Source organism: Vidua chalybeata, chromosome Z (assembly GCF_026979565.1).
Source record: "Vidua chalybeata isolate OUT-0048 chromosome Z, bVidCha1 merged haplotype, whole genome shotgun sequence".
Lineage (NCBI taxonomy): Eukaryota > Metazoa > Chordata > Aves > Passeriformes > Viduidae > Vidua > Vidua chalybeata.
Genome location: NC_071570.1, coordinates 38,276,959 through 38,302,009, shown reverse-complemented (window position 1 = coordinate 38,302,009; position 25,051 = coordinate 38,276,959). Strand labels below are relative to the sequence as shown.

The window sequence follows — 25,051 nt, the reverse complement described above, 5'->3', positions numbered from 1 at the left end:
AGACCAGTTCCAAGACAAACATCTGGTGGGAGAGGTCTCTATTTTAAGATAATTTACTGCAGAATACCGGGCGCTTTGGTACAAGGCGGTGCTTCTCCAAAACAAAAGCAACTCTTCTGAAATGTCGGGGAGGGAGGGGTGTGGGTAGGAAATACCTCTGTTGTTGTGGAAAAAGTAGAGCAGCGAACGGCAGGCTGGCGACATCACCCTGCAGAGGTGCAGGCTGAGCACGGGCAGCACAGCTGTGCGGTGCCAGCCGGGCAGGGGGTTAAGGCGTGAATAGCAAAGATGCTGAGTGGTTTAAATCGTTAAAAAAAGGATCCTTTCTGCATCCTTTTAAAGGCAATCTGAGAAACGTCCCTCATCTACGTCTCCTCTCCACTCTTCCTGGTAAAGCTTGGGGATAGGTTTCCTCTGTGGTTTCCACTCCAGGGGCTGAGCAGGAGACAGGTACCAGAAAATCAGGAACATCTGACCACATGTGGAGGTTCTGCCCCTCCTGCCCTCTGCCATCCACCCCACTGACGCTGGGTCAGGGAAGGAGAAAGGAAAGGTGGACAGTGCATGGCAAAGTGATTAGTTATTTTCCCAGGAACTGGCCTGCATGTGCTGCTCGCTGTCTCCAGGAATGTTTATTAGTCACATTCCTCATAGCTTGGGCTGACTCAGATGCAAGGCATGACCCCAGTGCTGAACAGGGTAAGGTCCTGCCGGTTGGAGCCGTGTCCCTTTTGCTGCAGTTACCTGTGCAAACCAGCAGAGAAGGCAGCAGCCACAAGAGCTTGTACCTCTCTTTGCAATTTTATCTCCTTCCTTAAACTGCAGTTCCTATTTTTCTTACTAGTTTTCCACATTATTCCCCAAACATGTAACATTCGACTTAGTAGGGATAAAGACCTGCCTTGATGCCAGCTTTGGCGGGCTGACTCAGGCTTTGTGCTGAGCGCTGGCTGCTGGCCAGATCTGCTTCCTGGTTGCCCCTCACTCTGCCCGGGGCAAAATGTCTTGCTACTCTCCACTGCTCTATCTCCATGGGAACCAGCTACTAGGATTCAGAAGTTAGGTATAATCTGCTTAATCCTAAAGCAAAATAAGGAAAAAAGAAAAAGAAAGCAAGTGAAGGGGTTCTGAAGCCAGATGAGACTTAGCAATGCTCCCTGTGGTTGGAAAATCCTTGCTGCACTTGTTTGTCCTGGGTCAGCTAGGAGCTCATTTCCATCCCAGTCCTCCCAGATTGGCCCCAGGAAGGAAAAGAGTGAAGAGGAAGAGGAGGAGGGGGCCGCCAGGTTTAGTAGGTTGCCCATTCCCTGGATGGAGAATTACCCTGCAATAGCTACCTGGAAAAAGTTGCTATTTTTCCAGCCAGGCTTTCCTTTTGAGAAAAAATTTTCATTCTGTTTGCACAGCAAAGTAAACTGGGTGGAAAATGTACTGTTCCAGCTCTGCATGTTCAGCTCCCTCCACAACAGCATCACCCCTCGAGGGGCAAATCTCCTCACTTTAAAGGACTGGATAGGGTACAGTCGTGGTTTACTCATGGAGAGCAACAGCCACATCCCATCAGATAGATATATCTTTTATCACCATTTTATTTCTTGGGTGGTGGGGCGTGGGGTGTTCCCCTTCCCCAATCCTCTCCCTCTCAATTTTTTCATTGGTTTGAGTCATTGTGGGCACTGTGGGGCCCACAAGGCACTGTGACGTTGTGCCCTTGATTCTGCACTTAGGCATTTCACTCATGAATAACAGCCTGGTGCCAGCACCTGTGGTCACTGCAGCTCTGCAAGGTCCTGGCTTTTTGTCCCTGTGGACAGGACTCGTTCATCTGTGAGTACCCTCTTGTCAAATCCCTTGTGATGGAAACTGCCAGGCAGTGCTGTGACCAACTGCTCTGATTTCTTTTGAATATCCATTCACTGTCACAGCATTTTTCTTTGTTCATTGTGCACTAAGACAAAGATGACACTGTTCCTCTTCCCCTGCTCTTTCTTTTTAAATCTTCCCTCAGTCTTTCTCTCTAGGAAAACAACTGTGCCAGTTCTTTCAACACCATCCCCACAGGCCATGTTTTCCAGCACTTTTTGTTACTGAGATGTATGGAGAAGTGTGGAAGAAATGGAGCTGCAGAGCACGGACACCCCATGTTCTATCTCACAAAACAGCAGCTTTCCACACTAATTTTTTTGTTTTGCAGACTCTTAAGTAGCAACCTACATCATCACTTTTTGTGGCCGTGGCTGATTTTTCCTAAATTTTTCTGTCTTTTGAAAACATGGGAGGAGCAATATCTAATATTTTCTTTACCATTTCACTTGCTTCCATTTTCTTTTCCTCTCTAAAATTTTTAGTTTTGGTGTCAGAAAAGTGGAATTCAAAAATGGAATCACCCATTTATCATTATGTTTAGGCAGCTTTCATTTGAACTGATTGTTCTTACCAAAACACAGATTTCTTTTAATAGGTAACAAATGTTTCATACAGAGGGACTTTATTTATGTGTTGAGAGAAACTGTCTGTGGTTGCAAATGTGGGGGAGCATGTACTTTAATGCTACAGCCAGTGCCACATTGGGAGCAACCAGCACTGGCAGCATAGGGAGACTCAAATAGAAGATAAAGTTGTGTGCTGGAACATGGCCAGAAAACATGGATGGTCTGACTCCCTCTGTCCACTCTCATTGTGATGGTCATGTATGGGATACTTCATGGTCCCTGCAAAAAAACCTCCTGCTTTCATGGTCCTCTGCTGCTGCTGTTGTGTATCTCCATGATTATTGTATCTAGTCATTTTAGCTGCCCAGGAGCCCAACTGGATTAACCTGGTTTTGCTAGACATTGAATGAGCTATATCTGAACACATGCAGTATCTTCAGAAGATATTGCAAAGCCATCATCCTCTTAGTTCTTTTAGACTTGAGACACATATGATGGAGTGAGACCTATCTGGAACTCTTCCCTGGTGTCCCTGCTCTGACCAGAACAGTAGCAGGGCTGGAGAGGGCAGCTGTGGGTTTCACTTTTGGAACAATTAAGCTTTTCCTCATTTCCACAGCTCTAAGTGTCTTTTCAGAGCAGTACTCTTCAGTCCCACTAAAAGTCCTTAATCCCACATTTCCCCAGTGCTTAGAGGAGCTCCCACACCCTGCCCAGTTGCTGTCACATCAAGCTGCACCAATCTGCTGTTGTGAAGCAAGGAATTGACTTTGACTTTCAAGGATGCCTCCAAAGAGATAGAGAGCAGAATGCCACCATGCCATGATGGTTTCATGTGATGTGCTGTGGTGTACCATCTGTCATTACACACATTGCTAAGTTCAGGTATCATTGCCAGGAAAAGGTGCTGTGGGTTAGATGAGCCACAAAATTCTTTGGCTGTCTCTAAGACACCAAATAATAAAACATAAATGGCCTCAAGCATAAGGCCCATGACCATTAGCTAGTCATCTCAGTTCCACTAAAACATGCTAAGACATTGTCCTGTGCCACCCAAACCAAGCCCACAGTGCACAGCCTGGGCCCCTTCATCCTGCCACTTCATCCCAGTACAGGGATGTCCCCCATGCAGAGTCTGCAGGGGCTGATGTCTGCACATCCTCAGCCCAGGTGTGCAGTGGCCTCACATATCAAACCCCAGCTGTGTTAGAGCTACAAGCCAAGGAGGACATGGGTAAGTGACCTGGACTTTTTCCTATTACTGCATTGTATGGCAAGAACAGGAGGACTTCAGTGGGCCTTGGAAATGGTAGGGTCTCTTGTGGTGAGGAGAAGCTGCTCAGGGAATACCTGTTACTATCCACTCTGCCTATCAGGAAGCCAAGGCTGTGCTTGTTAGATCCTGTGGTTATTTACTCTGGCACAAAATTCAAATAACTCTGTTTGTACTGGGGCATGAGCAGAATTTAACTCTTAATTAAAAAATAAATGGGAAAGCAAATAATATGAAAACAAATAAGAGTGTAAGAAAATATATTTATTAAATTTCATGGCAATACTATGGCAAAATTAAACACATGCTTACTTTTAGACACCCAAGCAATACAACAGGAGTTACATCAAGCAAGCAAACTAGGTTTAAAATGTATGCAAAGTTTTATCTTAGTGTTAGGTTAGTCTTACATGTCAACTGCCACACTGAAATATTATATCCCCAACATGATCCCATGCTTCCTTTTTTAAGCATGCATTTGTTTAACTGCTTAGCTGATCAATTTTCATATTGATACACTTTGTTGAATCAGTATTTTACTTGGCATGCTACAGCTTTATTAAAGTGCCTTGTGATGATTTTGCTAAAATCGTGAAAGAAGTAATTTTTCAATAGCAGATTTGGAAGCTGGAAAATTTCAGTATCATTCAGCAACAAAAATATGCTGAATGACTTACTAGTTGTAGTGTGTTATGAAGACTATTTTTTCAGCTCAATCTACTGATTTATTCTCAGAATTAACGTCTATAGATGACTATGTCGAATTGGCAAACAATATTTTCACTAGTATTTAACAAAAGTCCATTAAAATCTTCATAAAAACAGAACATAAAAAACATCTCTAAACAAATTATTTATGCTGTAAAAAATATGGTATAAAAAGAGCTAAAAAAAATTTGAACCTATTCACAGTATATGTTTAAAGTTACAGCATTATAGTACAATGTTATATGTTTTTTCAGGTGACCTGTATGATTCCACCAGTTCTGATGTTTTGTGTGCCACAACAGGCTCAAAGTTCAAATTGCTGTTATCTTCAAGTAGGATTTCAGATATGATACGATTCAGTTGTCTTCTCTTTTTGCTATCCCCAGCTTTACAAACTTTTGACATGCTATCAAAACGTAAAATGTTTCCAAAGCCATTCTTGAACCACATTTAGAAAACATTGACAAAGTGATGTTCAAGGATTCTTTTTTTTAACTACTAAAGGGTGTGACCTTTCTATTTTACTTTGCCCTGCTCAAGCTATTAATTTTTCTTAATCCAAATAATGTAAAAGTGAAAATTTCACTTTTTGCTTTGTTCCTGGGTTAGTTTTACTCACTACTTTTTGAACAACATGAGACCAAGTGATCTGCAAAGGTATTGAGCCTCCTAGTGGAAGTTGTCCATAAATTTCCACTGAAGCTTGCTTTCAGTCAAAATGCAGATTTGGGACTGTCCTAGAGATTTTGTTAGGTATCACATTGAAAACCAAGGATTTCATCTGCTGTGGTGCACCACAAAGTCACCTGGACAGTGCTGTCACAAGAGGAGGGTGAGACTGGAGAGGGATTAACCCCATCCTCTCATGAAATACCCTGCCATTAGACCAGCTCACCTGCATGGGGATGCTAAGCCCCTGCTCTCCAAAACCCAGAAGTCTTCTGGAGGTTTTTTTCTTCCAGTTGTAAAAGCAGAAGGAATTAATAGATCCTTTTGTGGGGGAGAAGTATTTTCATGCACAATACTGGGACAACTTATAAAGTTACAGAAAGCCTGCCAATATCATCTGAGGTTTGCTTGTACAATATGCAAAAAGGAAACAAACACTGGCTATCTTAGAAACAATGGGGAAAATCCAGACTTGTATTAATGGGGGAGGGGAAAGAAAACTGTAGTGGAATAAACTATTTTACACCTCCTAATGAGATATCTAAGACAGTCTTAAACATAAGGGAATTAAACACTCAAACACTTCTGAATCCTTGTCTAGCATTTGGGGTCTGGGACTGTGTTTCCAGGCTGGCTAAGGAAAAGACAAGGGAAAAAACCAACGAATACTGCCAACAGCATCTCTGAGCATTGTCCACACAGGGCATCACTTAATGCACTGCACCACAAGGGTTGCAAAGTGTGTTGGGAGGAGCAAAAGACAGCAGGTGCTTCCTCTAGACAAAACTGTCTCAGAAGGTATATATTCATGTGCAGGACTCCAAAAAAAATCACTTTGGCAATTGCAAGCTGACTTCCTCTGCCATATGCACCTAGGCACATGATGATGCAAGCACATGTGTGCATTAAAGGGTTAGGACTTAGTGTTATAAATATTAAATGTCATTTGCACTGAAGTCTTCATCAAAGTCTGGCAGAACAGAAAATGCTATTTACATGGGAAGCTCTTCACAGATTTATGGTACACAGAGCCTTGCTAGCAATCTCATTCTCTAAATGTTACATTTTTCTAATATCTGTCAAATTATTTTACTATATTTCTATCTACTTGTAGAGATACAAGTATTCTATTTACAAAGCAGTATTTATTTAAAAACAGAGCACGCAATTTATCATTGCCTTTTCAGAGTGATGCCTTATCTAGCCTTCTCTCTCTAGTGCACCCAATCACTTTAATTTTTGCTCCTATTCATGTTCAACTGAGTGTCCTGGAGGACATGATCACAGGAAATAATACCACAGCACTAAGCTTTACCTCGCTGAACCTATCAACAACAACATAAAATGTGACTTGAAAATGCCTCTTCAGAGCAGCCTAAAGCTCGAGGTCAGCTGGAGTGTGCTGCTGCCAGTTACTAACAAAGTAAAGTTCTGGTCCCCCACATAAACCAAAGATGAAGAAACAGGTGCATCTGCCAATTGTGCCATGACAAACTACACAGCGACTGGCTCCCTTTGGAAATGGTTTACCCATGAAAGCAGCAACTAGAGATAAAGACAGCAAATGTCAGTTATCGGGTTCTAGGTCTGCCTATACAGCCACTGCATAGCAGGGGAGGTAATTCACTGCCTGCCTGTAATATTAGCTTACTATTTTGTTTATAAATTAACTAGTAGTTCTGTGAGGTATATCACATGCAGATCTACCATCCCAAAATGTAACACAAGCCTGAGATCCCAGATCTTGTGCATGTCAAAAAACAAAAAATAATGAATGTGTCAAATAGGAGAGTGCACAATGATACATCAAACGTGACCAATGTTCCATACGTACAGTGAACAGTACAAAAATCCATTGCAAAACTTAAATTGTCACATATGACAGGCATGGCTCAAAAATAAAAAGCAGCAGAACCGACGACTTTCTTCAGAAAGCAACTGCTTGGCATTAATACCCTACATCTCCAAACACTGATCCTGGAGGACTGAAGTCAGGCATGACACAATCCCTTCTGGTCATATCCCTTCTGGAAGTTGTTGGATTTTGTTTTTTTGTTTGGTTCTTTATAATTTTTTTTTAAATGCTGCATTTTTTACTCTTCTAAAAAGTGAAGTAAAAAATCCAAAATAACTAAAAATAAATGTTCAATAAAGGATAAGATTTTTCACAAAAGGATAGTAAGGAAATGCTCTTCAAACTTTCGGATTCCTAATATATTTTTCAGAGAAAAACTTGTCCAAAGAGGCTCTTCAGGAAGCTAGAAGGCACTAGTACAAAGAATCTGATCGCCTCTGAAGCTTACTGTGTTATCAAAGCATTTAGAGGCCATGAGAGAGCACCATGCTTTGAAAGAGCATTTGGTTCAAAGACATTCCTAAAGATGCTTCACTGGTTTAACATGGCACTTGGGCTCAGAAAGCAAGTCTATTCCCCGACTGTCCTTGTCATTCATCTCGACTGCTCCACATACCCAGGGGTGGTTGATCACAACATTAGCACACCACCTCTTCCTATGCATCTGAATTCACTGCTGAAGATCTGAGATAGGCATTTGAAAGGCAGCACTGAATAGGCTCAAAGGAAACGACAAAGGTGAAGCAGCTAAGCTTTCAAGTGCTGGAATGACAACTGCTTACTGGCTCTTCAGCTTTTAAGCAATAATGATGCTACAGATACTGCACAAGCCTGTGTCTCTCCCACATTTGCCCCACTTTTCTTACTGAAGCAATTGCTGTTAAAGGATCTTTCTGACCTGCATCCTGAAAGTCAGAATACCTGGTATATAGTCAAGAATTAAAAATAAAAAGGAAAAAAAAGAGGGATGAATAATTAGGTCAGAGAGAGTTTATAACATCAACATTGAGGCAGAACATGTATTTGTGGAGCTTTTCCTTACCTAATCACTAAGAAATGAAGCAATTTAAAATGTTGTCATCTTTACTGAATAGGAGGAGGAGCACACTGGGAAACCTGAGTATGTGATGCTTATGTGTAAGTGATTCACCATGTGAACACTGAGAATGGTCCTAAACTGCTTCCTGTGAGAACTCTGTGTGTTCTCTGCAGCTGTCCTGATTTCCAGGCTCCAAATTAAAAATTGTTAGTACTCTCAAACTGCAGTTTGATTTTATTTCTTGCAATACACAGCCATATGAAAAGCCCACTTATTCTTCATGGTCAGCTGTTCTGAGGTTTTCTTTTTTCAGTTGGATTACCATACAATACTGATTGCTCCTCTGCACTGAGAAACTGCTCTATTAAAAAAAAAAACCCTAACCACTATCCATACACGCTGTCCATGACATCATCTGCTTTCAATTAAAAGCATATAGCAGCAAAAGCTAAAATTCCTCTTAGGAGATGGACACACTAAGCCAAATCTACACTAATGAAAAGAAATACTCTTAAAAAATAATAATTATAAAAAACAGTTGTTACTATTAGGATTTAGCCTCCTCCCAGCTATCAATCACAAGGAAGCTTAACTACTTCCTTTCATGTGTTAGTTTAATGTTCTAAGTAATAAGTTATGACACTTCTCTTGTGCTCATGTTTGGTTACAAATGGACATCAGCTCTTTGCACTGCCTTTCATTCCACGTGCAGCCCTGCTAATTCAAAGACTCAAAAAATGGATCTTATGTGCACTTTCTGTTCTTTCAGAGACACCTTGTACTCTGCCAGACCTGCAGACTAATCTGTTCTTCACTTCTTCACAGTTCACTCTTCAGGGAGGCACATACAGGAAGTTGTTACCTACTATGGTAACTATTTAGAGCTTTGCCTTTTTGTCAGTTTTGAAACACCTCTACACTTTCGTTCTGTGGAGACGGCAGAGATATGTCAGCCTCTGAAACCGAACCACCCATTGCTGTGATTATGTTTAACCTTATGCTTGGTTTTATTTTGATGGCCAGATCATTTGGTTTGGAGACCAAATGTCTTTCAAGTTATCCTCCTAGTCTACTCTCAAACCTTTACAACTAGCAGCCAAGCCAATTCAGTCTCCTATCTGTTTTGTTTCGAAAACCATTCTCATGTCTCATTTATTAAAAAAACCCAAAACCCAAAACCAAACAACAATCCAAACCCCAAACAAAGCACAGTAGCTAAGGAAATGGAGATTAAAAAAAAAATGGTTAGAACTATATGGAGACCCTTTTAGATCAAGCTCTTTAAACATCTGATGCCTCCCCACTGTTTTACAGCAAGAAACAGGTAAATTCTCAAACATTTTTCCTGTAAGCTAGTGAAATTCATGTATGCCACAGCCTAAAATTTACACAGTGAAATGTTATAGTTACAGTTGTTTAGAGATGCACATGGGAAAACAAGCGTTTTAAAAGACGATTGTAACTAAACATTCCTTTAAGCACACAAATGTACATAATTTAAGCTTCCTTTGCATCACATATCTGGTAAAGGAGAGGTAGAATTAGCGGCACTAACACCTCTGTGGGTTTCTCCCTGCCACTAGAGAAATCCTACCTTGTACTCCCAGGTAGGATTTGTATAGAAGGTCCTGTTGGATTGACGCCTAAAATCAAAGATCAGCCAGGCAGCAGGTAATACAAAGCTAATACGATAAAGACCATCCAAAAAGCAATTTCTCCTCAAGGACCTAGTCCTACTACCTCTAATTTCATGTGCCAAACTGTGTCAGCAACCAAGGTGAGTAGACAGAGATTTCCCCACAGCTTACATTACTGCATAGTGCAAAGACTGCTGAACACTGAGAGTGAATGGACTACTGTACCACTTCAAAGCAGGAGATCTGGAGCAGAAGCTATGAAATACAAAATGTATTAGTGCAATACATTAGGAAAGATTAACTCTTTAACCAAAAGATAGAAAAAATATAGAGCATTCGAAGTTCTTTTTTTTTTAAAGGAAGTTTTAAACTTTATGCAGCTCTTGTTGAGGTTTCAATCAGTGTTACACTTCTTTTCCCCAAGTTTGTACCCCTGAGTCAAACATTTAATAAACATTGTACAGTAGGTACAGAAATTAGTGTCTAGTTAAAAAGCAACAGATTTGAATGGCCATTGCTTTGTAAGTGTTAAACAGTGACAATAACCTTCCATACAGGAGAAGAAAAAAAATAGCACTCTCATTTGTTCTTTGTTTATAACTAGGTAAAAGATCTCAACAGTTTCCCACCACATTGTTTCCATGTCTAAGGCTGAGATTTTATATAAATTAAACCTTCAGTAAGGAAATCTGTTGGCACTGCATCATTTGAGTCTGCACAGTTGATAACAACTACAACAAAGCAAAGCAATCTTTCCAAGTTATAAATTGCATGAGACCACGTTTATCTTGGAGCAATGTGTGAAGGTAGGCAGAGATCTTTGACTATAATTATCAGGGGCTGTAAATTCAAAACCCCTTACATCCAATATATTTTACTAGAGTAATAACTAAATTGCTATAATTTTGGCCTCTCAGCCTCTATTACAATGGAATATTAACACTTTGACTAACTTACACATGGTAACATTCAGCTCACTAGAACTTCTGACTGTCTCCAAGAATAATTAATGCCTTTTGCACTTTTCTTCTTCCTTTCTCTACAATATCAGGAATAAAAGCTTATTCAGAAGGCAGGTTCATGTGCAATGAGGATTCACTGTTAATCATTTGGTTTGTTCTGAAAAAAGTGTGTGAAGGACCACCCTGTGTTAATGGGTTTAGGAGAGTCTTCATCATCTTTTGGGGGAAGCAGAAACTGTCGGGAATTAATTGAACATGGGCTCCCAAAAGATGTATTTTCATTGTTGCTTTCAACTGTTCCAGGAGAGTCTGGAGTGCCCATGTTCCAGGTGTTTGTGTTTGCTTGAGGTCTGTAACCTTCAGTTTTATCCAATTCTTCCTCCACAGGTGAATGACCCTCTATTTTCAGAGCACTGATAGACAGCTGCATTTGTGGCTTATAGCCCGCTGTAGTCACTAAGTCTGTTTCTGGTTCCTCCTCTGGTTTAATTTGAGGTTGATACATTGACTGGATGTCAATGTAAACCACCTGAGATGACCCCCCAGGTTCATCCATAGGGGGATTTGAGATCTCCTCTTCAATGATAGGGGGGCAGTAGGAGACAACAACGTGGTTCTCCATTTCTGAGTCGGAACCATCTTCAGGCACAGTGGTATCTGCTGCTGGGGACATCATCTCTGTGTCTTCAATCTTTGGAGCTGCAGACTGTGTTTCCACCACTTCAACACTGTTGGGGGTGCACGGGTTCATTTCCAGTGTTTTAAGTGTCTTATTCCCCTGAAATGAGAAAAAGGAGAAGGGGGAGACACTAAGCTAAAAGATCTGGAAAACCCGAAAGCAACAAGTTGCTGAAATTACAGCAGTTTGGTGGCTTGTGGATCGTACTTATCCCATGACTACTAGTACAATACATTTAAAAAAAAAGTGTTTATAATTTTCTGGCAAAAAGTATTTTATGCAAATTAAAGAGACTTGAGATCTTGCAGTAAGTGTTCGAGAACTCTCCCCAAATCTTGTCTTTGTATAAGCCATACCTGAAGGCTGTTTAAATATCATGCCCATCTCCAACTAATGTATCTACAAGGATAATGGGATATGGCAGATCTCCATACTTTCTGCTTCTTCTAACACTTTGACAAATATGGGTGTGTTACTCCTGTATTCTTATCAGGTACTGACACTTCTCATTAGCTGGAAGAAGAGAAATGCAACAGTCCTTTCCTAGTTCAAACATTGCAAGTAACTACATTGACAACAACAAAGCTCTAGATAGCACCTGACAAAAGTTACTCAGTAAATTGGCTTGTTTCCCCCTTCCACAGAGTTTTTTTTTTTCTACAATTGGAACAGATAAGTCAGTTTGCAAAAGAATTCTTTAACTGGTTTTTATCTTTCGGAAGCTTAAAATACTAGATTTAAAATAAGGGTTACCTCACAGATGTTCCTCTGAAACTGCAGTGCCTTACTGTTCTCAGGATTCGGGATTTCTGGATAGAATGTTTCTTTAATCCTTTAAAGAGGAAAGAATAAACTGTTATAAAGATAGCAAAGCCTGAAACAGATTGTGAATACACAAAAGGAGTCAGGACACTCCCCTTTAACTGAGAATACTGAAGACATCTGGTGCAAAGATTTAGTGTGTTGAACTTTCACTGAGTATAATGGAAAAAACAGCAACCTTTTTTTTTAAGTTGGGAATTTAATATGCCACATTTATTAAAAGTTGAAGATGGTATGTCTATCCTTGTTTGTAGAGGGCACACAAATTACAGTATGTCGCCAGTGTATTTCCATTTGGAAACTGTTTATAAACAGTGTTCACTGGAAGACAGGCTCCTGCAAAAACGTTTTGCATTCCTCCCTCTGACCTCTCTCTAACACAGTTTCTCCCTCACCTTCCACATGGTATTTTTGCCACCCACCTTTAAACAATGCCCACTAATATCTTTGGGTATTTAGAGAAAACAAGGAGTAACTAAAATAATGGAAAAGCCTAGCACTGAAGCAAACACTTCCAGGAAAAGATGAGAACCCAAGGCAGGCATTTACCATTCTCTCTTTCGGTAGCAGAAGATGCTGGCCAACACTCCCAGCAGCACCACCACTGCGACGGGGATGAGAATTGCAATGATTAATCCTACAGCTGGGGAATAAGAAAAAGAGAAGACAGTAAATATCCAATGATAGTATATCCACTGTTACCAGTAAATTTTATGCCTTTTCTAATATTCCTCCCAATTAAAGACTATTCCATTAAACTCAGCTAGTGCAGTGGTCTGCCAACAGTGACCTACACTATCACCCTTTGCTGGAATTCACAGATTCAGTGATAACTACGAAAATCAGCAGATATTCCTCTCTGATTGTTTAATTACAGAAGGCTTCATGTGCTGCATAAGACTCATTGCTATGGTGATTCTGTTCTCACTATGCACTGGCACTGCACTTTTATGCTACCTGACCTGGCCAGTCTTGGTAATGGCTCTTCTAATCCAACAACTAATTCCATAAACAGTATTGTCTTTTATATGTTTTACAATGCTTCCAATCCCTGGGCTTTAACTCCAATAGATCTTCATTGCCTTCTTGCATTGATATTAAATGCCTCAAGCTTGATTTTTCATGTATTTTAGTTGCACCCCAGTGTTTAGTCCTTCATAGGAAAACACTTTTTTTCTCTCATTCTCCAAAGTCAATCTCTATTTTTTTTTGTAATTATCTTTCTGTGTTTACTTCTGTCAAGGGACCAATAAAACTGAATTCAAAGCAGACAAGCATCTGTTTACAACTCTGAAACTGATAAATATTTCCACAATGACTTTCTTCCCACCATGTATTATCAGATATCCATCATGGGAAACCTGACAAAAACAACTGGCTGTTTTAGAAAATTAAGCTCAGACTCCATTACATTTAGTAGTAGGTTAGAAGTTATTTTTTTATGCATACATTACCATGAACTACAAAGTAGCTGTAATAGGAAAGGATCTTTCCCTCACTCTGAACTGTATTTTTGTATTTATAAATAACCAACTAAATAAAGTGAAAAATTAGACTGTAGGCCCAAACCACCTACAGGACCAGAAAAAAATCCACAAACCAACAAAATAAGCTCAGCTTTATATACATCATACACCCCCTGTACTAAAGACAAGGATATGTCTGAACAGGGATAATCAACTTACAGTCTTCTTTTGTCACCACATAGAGGCTGTTTGGAGGGCTCAACCCACCAGCAGTGTAGGCTTGTAGTTCCAGCTGGTAACTTGTTTTGCCTTGAAGATCAAATATTTTCATAGACTTCTTTGTTAAGTCAGTGATATTGTTAACTTTAAGTTCTGGATTCCCTGTTTATTTGGTAGCAGTAAGAAAAGCATAATTTCATAAGAAAGGATTCAAAAAGACAACCTCAGCTTTAGCAAAAGTGTCTTGAAGTGAGCAGATGAAATCAGAAGAACAGTCCATGTAAAGAAAAACTGAAATAAAGAACCCTAGCAATGCTGCTTGCTTACACTACACTAAACATCACAGGAGTGTGGTGCTGCTACTGCAGATTGACTACATTTCCTTACCCTCCTGCATGTCCTCTTATGAATGTGAACAAGGCTTCAGTCCTGACAGGACAGGCGCTGGAAGAATATACCCTATTAAATATAGCGATGTAACCTCCCCACCTCATCTACCCAGGGCATCTGAGCACAGGACAGCATGACACCTTGCCATTTAGCCACTTTATGTCCCCAGTGAGACAGGGTTTCTCCAACTTTTGCTTTATATTAAAAAATAACTAATCACACAAGGAGCTGATTATTTTCAATGCCTTTGTCACATATCAGGAGCAAATTATAACAGTGAGTAATGCAACTGAATCATTATTAAAGCATCTTTTTTATTAAAGTGAAATTAAATTATTAAAAAATAAAAAGGAAAGATGTAAGCAAGGAAGTTACAATCTACATAATCATCTTACCTGATTCTGAAAGTCTAGGCTTTAAAGCATCTTTTTCACCTTTTGCAAAGGAAAGAAGATATCCTTTTAGAAATCCTCGGCATTCTTCAATAGGAATGTCTTCCCATTTTACCAAAATAGAATCTGAAGAAGTTTCTTCAACAATAAAATTTGGTGCAGTTTTTGGAGCTGTAGGGAGAATTATGAGGGTAGAAACCAGTAATAAATTACCTTATCATAAAATGCTGAAACCATGTAAGTATTTCATCAGTTTTATTTTGGAGCTAGCATTTTCCAGCATTTTCCTCAAGACTCCTCACTGTAAAGTACATGTGAAAGACTTAGCAGGAGTCTACAAAAATACAGCTATGTTGGACTAATCCTTAATAATTACTGCAGTATTAGTTACTAAGAGGTGCTAGAGGAAAAATTTCTCTTTGGTCAGCCTTCTTACAGACCCATACCCCTAAATACCCTTCTTCCTCCAACAAACCCCAAAAGATTGTATAAACATTCAGAGGATACATATTAGCTTTTACAAGCTTTAACTGTGGGACTTCATAGCTCAACTTAAGACTAAAAAAATTCCATAATTCTACCATCTCAGCTTAAAAGAACTACTCTTAGCAGTTTGTACTCTTAGCAGTCCTTGTTCCAATACCTGAAGCCTACTGAAAGTGTTACAGCAGATAATGCATATGGCCATGTATAATGTCAGGACTTAGCCTGACATTTGGCTTTGATCCAGCATGGTTGAACTCATGTTTAAGAATGCATCCATTTTTCTCTTGATGGTTATCTGTCCAAAGGCAAATCTGAAGTTTTAGAATGAATCTATGTTCTTGTGCATTTCTCAGTTCCTAGTCAGTTTCTTCTGCACGTTCAATGCAGTTTTAGTCCCTCAAAGTCATTATATCTGGAAAGCTTCTGTCTGATCTGCTCATAATACACATGGAAAACTCTTCTGGGAAACCTTTCAGAATTTTTTGCAGAAATATAAATAGCTGAAAATTTAGTTTCTGGTAAAATTGCCTTAACCTTACCTTCAACCTTTGCAATGAAATAAACAACACCATTTCCAAGGACTCGGATTATGTCAGCAGTTCAGTTTTCTAGGCAAACTATTTTAGCAGAAAACATTAAACTTCAAAGTGAAATGGGTGCTGTAGTTACGATACAATACAATACAATACAGCTGTGGTGTTAAAGGGTAAAGTCATGTCCAGACACCTGGGAACAGAAAGCATTCAGATGCTAATGCATCTTCAGGCCAGCAAAGCTCAGCACTGGGTCAAACCCCAGTTACCCAGACAGGGTTGGTTTGGGACAGAATACAAGTGCAATTCTCAGGGTGGTTTGTACTCTAGGATCTAGTTTGGATCTAAGAAGTGCTTTCAAACAGAAATGTTATGGACACTTTTTACATTTGCTGAGCTGTACCAATGTGCTTGGAAATTTACTTGGACTTGATGAATCAAAAAAGTTGCCTCCTCTTGTGTAGAAGGGACCACAGCCTTGTGGTTCAAATTATGGCTGTGAATTGCTGTGACACTCCTGTGCCACCACACAAGCTGGAAAACAGAGGGTTATTGCATATTGCCTGGAACAGAGGGTTATTGCCTGGAACTGGAAGTGGCTGGAGAAATGTCTTACAGTTATACACAGAGAACAAACAGAAGTCATCAGTACTGGGGATTCTGGTCCCTGTCTTCTGCCAACACTGAGCTAAAAAATAGACACAGACTAAGCTCACTTTGCAGAGATCCTGAATGATAAAAGTGCACTTACGCAGTTCTTTCATATATCCAGTTACATTTTTCAACAACTGATATCCTGTGGATTTGCAGCCATACAGAGAAAAGTTGTATCTCACGCCAGGTTTAAACAGAGCTGCAAGGGAAAATAGCTGTAAGAATATTTCACTTCAGAAGAATGATGCTTTTAGATTTCACATGATGCAGATATATAAATACATATTAAAAAATTACAAAGTATAATGGTATAAATACCATCCCTACTTGTAATTTCTACAAAAGCTATGCCATCAGATGTGGTTTAGAAGTAACCAAATCTAGCTCCCAGAGAAAGTTTAGTACTAAACAAAGAGGATTCAAAACAAGCTACTCAAATTGCATAAATTGCCCTTTCAATGGGGAAACACAAATTGAAATTACCAGAAATAATCCCCTTCCTTTCCTCCCACAGCAGCCGTGTAGATCCTGCCTCCTCAGAAATACAAATGCATTTTGAAATAATCAGGCTTACTGGAGCAACAGTACAAAAGATATGCAGAAAACTCTAAGAAATGACAGTGAAACAACTTAGCAATGAACTTCAGTCCTGAACTGACTTTAAAAAACACAGATAGTGATCAAATTTATGCTTCCCGTGTCTTTGGTGAAAGTACAGGTATTTGATGCTATAATGTGTAAGTAATTTACCACTTTCTGTGATTTTCTCAAATCAGGGCTGTACACTATTTTCAAGACTTTTTCTAAACAAGATACCACTGTGAAACTACACAGAAGTCAACTGGGTTATGCAAGAGTTCAGGTCCAGCCTGAGAGATTCTCCTAGCAGGAGTAGGAGCAGAGGTGGATTTGCCAGCTTAAGCCCAGCCCTAGCAGCTGGATAACTCATAAAAGAGTCACATGCTGCAAGAACCATCCCAGTGAAGAGCTCAGGAGTAAAGCAGTGCATCATTGGACAGACATAGTATTGTCTGCTTAAAAAAAAGAAAGCTCTAGCTAGTACAAACAGAAACAACATGGACACAGTGTTGTAATTACAGACAGAAAAACATATTTCCCCCACTCTTCCAGGTCTCACTCCTCCTCAATTTTCCTATGTACACAGCTCAAAGCGGTTTCCTTGAATGGAGACTTTAATATTGAATTCTTCTAAAAGGCAAATATATACCGTTATAGACAGCAGAGAAAAAAATCCCACATCTTTAATGCTTTCTCTCTTTCCTCTTCTGCTGCTACTAGTCCCACCACAGCTGAATTTCATTTCCCTGATCTGCCCACCAGCATCTAGAGACCTGGAATGTGCCCTGTTCCAGGAAATTTCAATAGTTGACAGCAAGCCAACACATGGAGGTCACACTTAAAAAAAATCTGCCTCATGTAAAAACAACGGATTAGTCTTCTCCCATCCTGAGCAGCACTGTTTGTGCTTAGAATCCAAATAAAACCCCAAACTCTAGATTAACCATTATGCATTAGGCTGAGTTAGGAAATTGTAGCATACAGCTAGAAGAGGTAATTTTCAAAACAGTTAATAAACACAGGATGATAAAAGTTAAGTCAAGACTTATATTTGGATTTGACAAGACTGTGTAAGAAATTAAAAAAAACACAGTACCAAGAAGAAATTAATTTATTTATACAAGTACACAGCAATCAAACAATCGACAATCTATGGCTTCATGCTACTCTCATTCCACTTGCTGCTCAGGATCTCAAACAGAAAGACTCAGAAGAAAGTATTCTGACTTACCAGATTTTATCACTGCATTTGTTGTATTTGAAGGAAATTTCTGCCAGTCCACACTACAAGGTTCAGACCCAGATGAATGACACCATTTTACTACGTAGCCACATGTCATGTTGGGGTAAGAATCCCAAGAAATATTAATTCCATTACCCATTGCCACGGCCTGATCTGTTGTGACATTGTCTGCAACAAAGATGACACAAAAATCCATCAAAGAGCAGACACTTATCTATAGCCCAAGATGAAATAAAGCCTTCCAGCCACAGCATAATGGCTTTATAAACAGCAGTCATTTCTAGGGGCAGTCATTTCTAGGAATGAGAGGCACAAGAGTGAACTGTGAATTCGAAGCAGTGCACTCAGCTGAGCCTTCTGGAGCGCTCAGAATCAGACATAGCCTGCAGCAAATCCCTCAGCCAGCCTTAAGTATGATGATGAGAAATGCAGCAGCTCAGGACTGGCTTAAAAAGCACTTTTTCAAGCTGAAAAAGCAGATGTCAGGTTCAAATATGAATTGACACCAATCTGGCACAAGCATCCAGCTATAAATTCCTGCTGTCATTTCATCAAATGGTTTGCTTTGTGTTTCTTTCAAAGTGTCTTGCTGTCACTCGCCCAACCACAGATAACCATTTTTCATGAAGAATCAACAGCAATAATCATGTCCCTAGTGAACTTTACGGAGGCTTCAGTCTACCAAGGGTAAATTATACAAGAAAGAAAAAAAAAAGCTTTGCCTTTAATCTGTTTTTCTTGTTTCTGATTATCAAAGGTTTAGCTGCCCTTGTGAAGTGATCAGATCTGGGAACAGCTTCTGATTCCTGCAGCTGCCCTCCATGGCTGTCCATCACATGGAACCCCACAGAGCTAAGGGATGGTTTCCAAAGGCCACCACAAAAGGGGTGGCCCCATGACAGATCTGCAAAAACAATCTCAGGGTTTCAGTTTTCCTTTTTCAGTGTTCTCATTTATGCTCCCCATTGAGTCTATTATTTCATTTCATTAAAGCCATAAACTATGGAAGGCTGAAGGGCAAGTTTTTAAGAATTAGTGCTATGAAAACTTTACTCTCACAGATGTGCTGTGAATGTCAAAGGACTATGTATTTCTAAATAATCTTAGTATACAGTTAAGTGTACAATTGTTTTGTAATTTGTTCATGGCCAGAAAAAGATACATGAATAATAAAAGTAAATCAACTGCACAAGGGCTTTGATACTTTCCCCATAAAAACTACTATGCATCCAGTGAAACTACATTTCTATGACACTGGAAAATAACATATTTCTAATTAGCAGACTTTAATTTTTCTAGTTACAGAAAAGAGTTTTTTACTGATAGTAATCATGTACTGTCTAAAAAATACTTAAATACATCACACTCCACCTTATTTTCTGAGCTAGATGACTAGAAATTCACCATGGGCAGTACTGCTCATTTTGGTGTATTTATAGCTGCAACCTAGACTAGAAGAACAAATAACTACTAGCACTAGACCACTACTGTGGTAGGGGGGCCTGGATCAGCCAGATTACAAGCCCCAACACTCTACAGAGCACTTTTCAGAGACAGTGACTAATTATGGCAGTGTATCCTTTGTTTGTGTTTTCAGTTTTCATAAAATCTCAGCAGATCTCCAGCTTCAAACCCTCTGCTCTCTTATTGACATTAAAATCACTTACAGACTGAACACAGGAAGCAGCCAGAAAAGATGTCTGGGCAAAAGTGTCATCCAGTTCTTTGAATGAGTCATCTTGTATGACTCCAGTGAGTGACTCAATTCCTATACCAACTCAGGAGCAAATCTTTAATGAGTACAAGTTGGGTAACACCAAAGGGAACCTCAGACATCTAAGAGAAAGCTATAAATGAATGCAAAGCTCTAGCTGCCATCAGCTATGCCACACCACAAACCTGTTACAAAGACCTCTGACTCCCAGAGCCTCACCCTATTCTCTGCTGAAGGAGAGCTATAAAAGCATTTCAAATGAACTGTCCCATACAGTTACTTTTACCTCCAATGGGCAGACTAAGAAAATACTACCAGGTATTAGCATCAGTGCTGTGCTCAGTTCTGGGCTCCTCAGGACAACAGGGACAAGGAGTTCCTGGCATAGGTCCAGCGGAGGGCAACAAAAATGCTTAAGGGACTGGAGCATCTCTCTTACTAGGACAGGCTGAGGGAGCTGGGCCTGTTCAGCCTTGAGAAGAGATAACTGAGAGGAGACCTCATCAGTGTCTGTCAAAGCCTGCAGTGAGGGGTCAGAGACCAGGGTCTACTTGGTAATGCTGAGCAACAGGACAGAAACTGATGCACAGGAATATGAGTATGAGGAAGAACCTTCCAATGCAGTGACCAAGCACTGGGACAGATTTTCCAGAGAGGTTGTGGACTCTGCCTTACTCGAGATACCCAAGCACCATCTGGACACAATCCTGTGCTGTGTGCTCTGGGATGGCACTGCTTGGGTGAGGAGGTTGGACTGTGGGCCTTCCCAACCTGACCTATTCTGTGATTTTTTTGTTCTGGAGAAGCACAAGAAACATTGTATTTCCCATGGTTTTCCTTCACACAAAAATAAACTTGTTTTTTCATCTCACTGTGAATCTCAGCCAGAACACATTTTTTCCTATGAGAGATAGCCATGTCTTACCAGAACCTGAGTTGCCAGACAACCAACTGTGATACCTGTTCTCCAGGTGGGCAAGAAGAAGCAGACCCATGAATGCTCCTGGCAAACAAGTGGAGACAGGCCTTGCTGTGTGAATCTGTCGTCCCTGGAGAGCATCAGCCAGATCTGGAGCTAAAGGTTTGGGCTTTAGGAGATTACACTGTTTGGTGTGCAGGGAAGCATGGACTCTCAATAACTGCTCTGCAGTATTATCTACCCTCCAAGCTCAGTGTTAAGAGCAGAAAATCATTACCTGGCTCAGCTATTTCCCTTTACAAAGCCCTCAGCAAGAGTAGCAGTGTTTTAATCAGGAAGCTAAAGCCCTACCTCCTTTTCAAATACTGGCTCCCTAGCACAAGGATGCCAACACTTTACCAACCAGGCAAATTAATATTCTCCTGCAGAGCTCACAGGCATTGAACTGACAATTCTCGCCTTAAAAAGCCACACAACACCTCCAAAACTTCTGAATCTCTTGGGCATGTAACACTTGTCAGTGTCTCAACAAGAACACAGAGAAATACACTGAGCTCCCTAAATATCAGGGATCCACACCAATGCTTTTGAAAAGCACAAATAGCTGTAAAGACTGCACATTATCGTCTTTATTAATGTAAAGAGCACAATTAATTGGTGAGACACTACTCCAAGAGCAAAGCAGCATTTTTCCCCCTGCCCAGCAGATTTGTGTGGGGAAATAAACACAAACAAAAAAAAGCATTATTTTTCAATAAACGAACTCTCCTAGATATTCCCCAAGCTTGAAGGTGCTTAACTCTCAGCTGGGAGCACTCACCACTTGGAAGTTCCACGCTTGTTATCCTTGAAGGGGGAGATGAACCCGCATGGTTTCTGGCTACAACGCTAATTACACAATCACTTTCTCCAAGTTTTATCTCAGTACTGTTTGAGGGTTCAAAGACTACTTTACGCTCCAGTAGTGTCTCTAGCAGGTAGCAGGACACTTCATGAGACACTATTTTTCCATTGGTTTCAGAAAGGGATAAGGGCTACGAACAGACAAAGAGTGCATTAAAACCAATTTGCAACATACAGAAGACAACAGAGGATAATAGATCAGAGCTCCTGATCTAGTTTGATGACTGTGTAAAATTATACGGCAAAAAAGTAACTCAAGTATAATTTTGAGAATTAACTTGTAAATTCCTAAGTTTTTAATTTTCAACTGAGATGTATAAAACATTTAATTCTTCATGTGAAATGCTTCTCAAAGCAATGTTTAAATTATAAAATTTTAATAACATTCTTATTTGGGGAAAAGTATATGTCTCGATGGTTCTATAAAACAAAAGCAAAGCAGGCTGGTTTATTGACTATAAACTTCACTGAATTTATAAATGTGTAAGTAAATATTTTTTTTGTAAAGTTATATTACATAATATTTTACATGTTCTATCTACCTTCCAGAAGACTATTAGGCTTTCACCAGAAGGACTTCTCTCTCTCCAGATATCTGGTCCTTTTGCAGGAGCTAAATAAAAAAATAAGAGTAGTAGTTTTTTCCCCAGTAGCACAATAGACAATTTATCATCTACTGAAAAGTTAGGTTTTTTTCGATGACTAATTTTAAAATACGTATCTTCACATGTTCAACATTTTATCATCAAGAGTTAGATGAACTTACGGGCTTCTGATGTTGTCTGCTCCACTCCCCTGCTCCAGTCACTCCACCTCCAGAAGTGGTCAGCAGCCGAGCAGCGCACCCTGAGCTGGTATTTGGTGTCAGGGTGCAATGCATTCAGCTGAGCTGTGTAAGTTGAAGATTTCCGCCCAGGAATGGAGACATTGTGCTGTTAAAAATTTACAGAAATTGACATGATGCATATATTTTTTTCTCCTAGATTACACAACTAGTCAACACCTAAAAAGGTGGGGGTTTTTGTCTCCCCAAAACACTGACAGTGTCAAAGCTGTAGTCAAGCCCTAAGAAGAAAATAGTGGGAAAAAAATGTCCCATGCAGTCACCCTGAACAGGAAAAAAACTTCAGAGATCCACCAAAATAAAGTTATATATAGACAGAAATTGAAGCATACAGTAACATGTGAAAAGGAGCAGCAACATGGATAATTCTTCAACAGGGTGAGCTCTGCACACAGTAGCAGGTGGTTGTTTCCCATCTATCCCATTCAGTCCCCCTGTCTCCCACATGCAGCAAAACTGCTCACATGGGGCAGGCCAGGATTCTGGTGTTCAGAACCCACACTCCCACTGAGCACATGCATATCCGCCCTTTTTCCTATGAGACATGCACAGGAGTTCACTAAAGACATCTCTTTGAGCAGGATGTTTATCATGCAGTCTGCTGCCTTCATTTTTCCTTCAGATGATAGTATCCAGGTCTTACCCAGGTGATCTCAGTTCACAGCTCTTATGATAGGACTAGTCTCTCCTATTATTCTTCAAGTGGTGTGAGTCTAGAGAGCATTTCAATGTCACAATTGCTTAAAGAAACCCTAAGCCTGGGAATATTTCTTTACTGAATCTAATTATAATACATGTGCATCACAGCTGCCAAAAACTGGACTCAAGTGACTTTAAGATGCAACTAATTGTGCAATGCTAAAGCCAAATGACAACTTGAAAAATACTAGAAAAGCCAACAATCTCTCATGCGGATGGAAAAGCTTGTGAAAACATCCTCAAAATGCCATGTAAAACTCCACAGCAATTTCACCGCTACTTTTGTGACAGGGAACTCCTGGAGATTTTTATTAAGCAACCAGCAACCATACAACAAAGCTATAAAAGCTTTTGCCAAGCTGTTTGCTGCATACAAAATATCCGTGGGTGAGGGCTCTGATACAGGTGAAGCGAATCAGACTGCTGTGGAAGTGTAAGTCTTGATCCTCTCCCACTATCCCAGATGATTGATGCAGTAGCAGAGTTCACAAACGAGTGCATGCCCCAGGTTTTGAGCTGCATATTCCAAAAATATCTGAGTTCCTTTTGTAGTATCTAATCTCTGGTATTACTTAACACATGTTATTACAGACAAAATATAAAAGCTTAAGGCTTCTGCAGTCATTAAGTGCTTTGAAAGTATTTTAAAAATACTCTTAGAGAGCATGCACCCTCTTATTATGAAGGCATGTACATAATGTTTATCTTCAGTCTTAGCTGCATCATTTCTGTGGCTTCATTTACATTGTTCAAGGCTGTGCTCAACAGCTGTGCCCATCTGGCAACTCAGTGCAGAGGGTAACAGAATACTGCTAAAAATCAAACAAGCATTGCAAAAAGAAGCCTCTGAGGTTAATGTGCTCAAATTAAAAATTCAGACTCTGTGCACTAAGACCTACCTGAGAATTCGCTATGTGCCTATTTGAAATGGTCAGAGATAAGTATGCACAAAGAAACTGGTGGTAAATCTCAGGCCAGCTGAAAATGCACTTCTCATTAGGCTTCCCCAGTGAAACAGGTCACCCCACGCTAAATTCATGCCGCAGAAGTTACTCCAGGTAAACTGGAGTTTACCTACTGATACATCCCATGGGACAATCTTTCCCTATCCTGCTCCTACATACTGACATATGAGCAGGTTTATGAGCAGCTGCCTATTATGGCCATGTGCATGTCAACTGCTGACAGCAAACAAATGATCTGTTCTCTGAGGGGAAAAAATAAAGGGAGAAATTCAACTGCAGACTTCAAGATCTGAAACAACCAGAGTGGAAGTCTGCAGAGCAGCAATGCATCCTGGAACAGGAGTGGGCTAATACAGCTTGCAGGAAGGACAAAGCACATGGTTATCTAAAAGGTCAGCATAAAACACTATGCACCCCTTTCAAGTACCCAAAACCATGGTGCATAATTTGGCTTTTCTCTAGTGTTCAAAAAAACAAAAAACCAAAAAAACCCAAAAGAAAACAAAAAAAAAACCCCAAACAAACCAAAAAAACACCAAAGCAGGCAATAACAGAGATGAGCAAGAATTTTTCTTTCTTTCTTTAGTAAATGAACTTCTACTCATTACTACATTAATGATTTAATAAGACCATCAGAATGAAGCTCTGAGTGAAAAATAAATTTGAAATGTGATTAGTACAGTGAAAAGGTTTAGCATTTGTTCAAAAAAAATACCTTTTAAAAGCAATGCTTACCAGTTTTCTCTCAGAGTGACTACTGCTAATTTCAATTTGACACAGAAGCCTGGTCTCAGCAAAGCTGCCATTTATAAACCAACGCAATTGAATGCTTGTAGAGTTGTTCCCAGTAACAGTTAACTTTTCTGGGGTTTTCGGATGAACTTAAAAAATAAAGAAAAAAACTTCAGTTATAAGAAAAAAAAACATTTACTATAGTTCAGAAAAGTCTTATTTTAGAAGATCAGAGAG

The 25,051-nt window shown here is 39.9% G+C and overlaps 1 protein-coding gene across 1 annotated transcript in view; it reads right to left on the bottom strand.

Annotated features, from left to right (window-relative positions):
* Positions 1-3,948: 3,948 nt before the first annotated feature.
* LIFR (LIF receptor subunit alpha) overlaps positions 3,949-25,051 on the bottom strand; it is a 33,265-nt gene continuing 12,162 nt past the window's right edge. The window contains exons 9-19 of the mRNA XM_053932038.1: positions 24,818-24,963; positions 22,341-22,506; positions 22,117-22,187; positions 21,492-21,705; positions 18,027-18,206; positions 16,314-16,415; positions 14,547-14,714; positions 13,762-13,923; positions 12,626-12,719; positions 12,008-12,086; positions 3,949-11,353 (exon numbers count right to left, since the gene is read on the bottom strand). Coding sequence (XP_053788013.1) covers positions 10,715-11,353; positions 12,008-12,086; positions 12,626-12,719; positions 13,762-13,923; positions 14,547-14,714; positions 16,314-16,415; positions 18,027-18,206; positions 21,492-21,705; positions 22,117-22,187; positions 22,341-22,506; positions 24,818-24,963 — 2,021 coding nt within the window. The 3' untranslated portion in view covers positions 3,949-10,714. The remainder of the gene's footprint in view (positions 11,354-12,007; positions 12,087-12,625; positions 12,720-13,761; positions 13,924-14,546; positions 14,715-16,313; positions 16,416-18,026; positions 18,207-21,491; positions 21,706-22,116; positions 22,188-22,340; positions 22,507-24,817; positions 24,964-25,051) is intronic.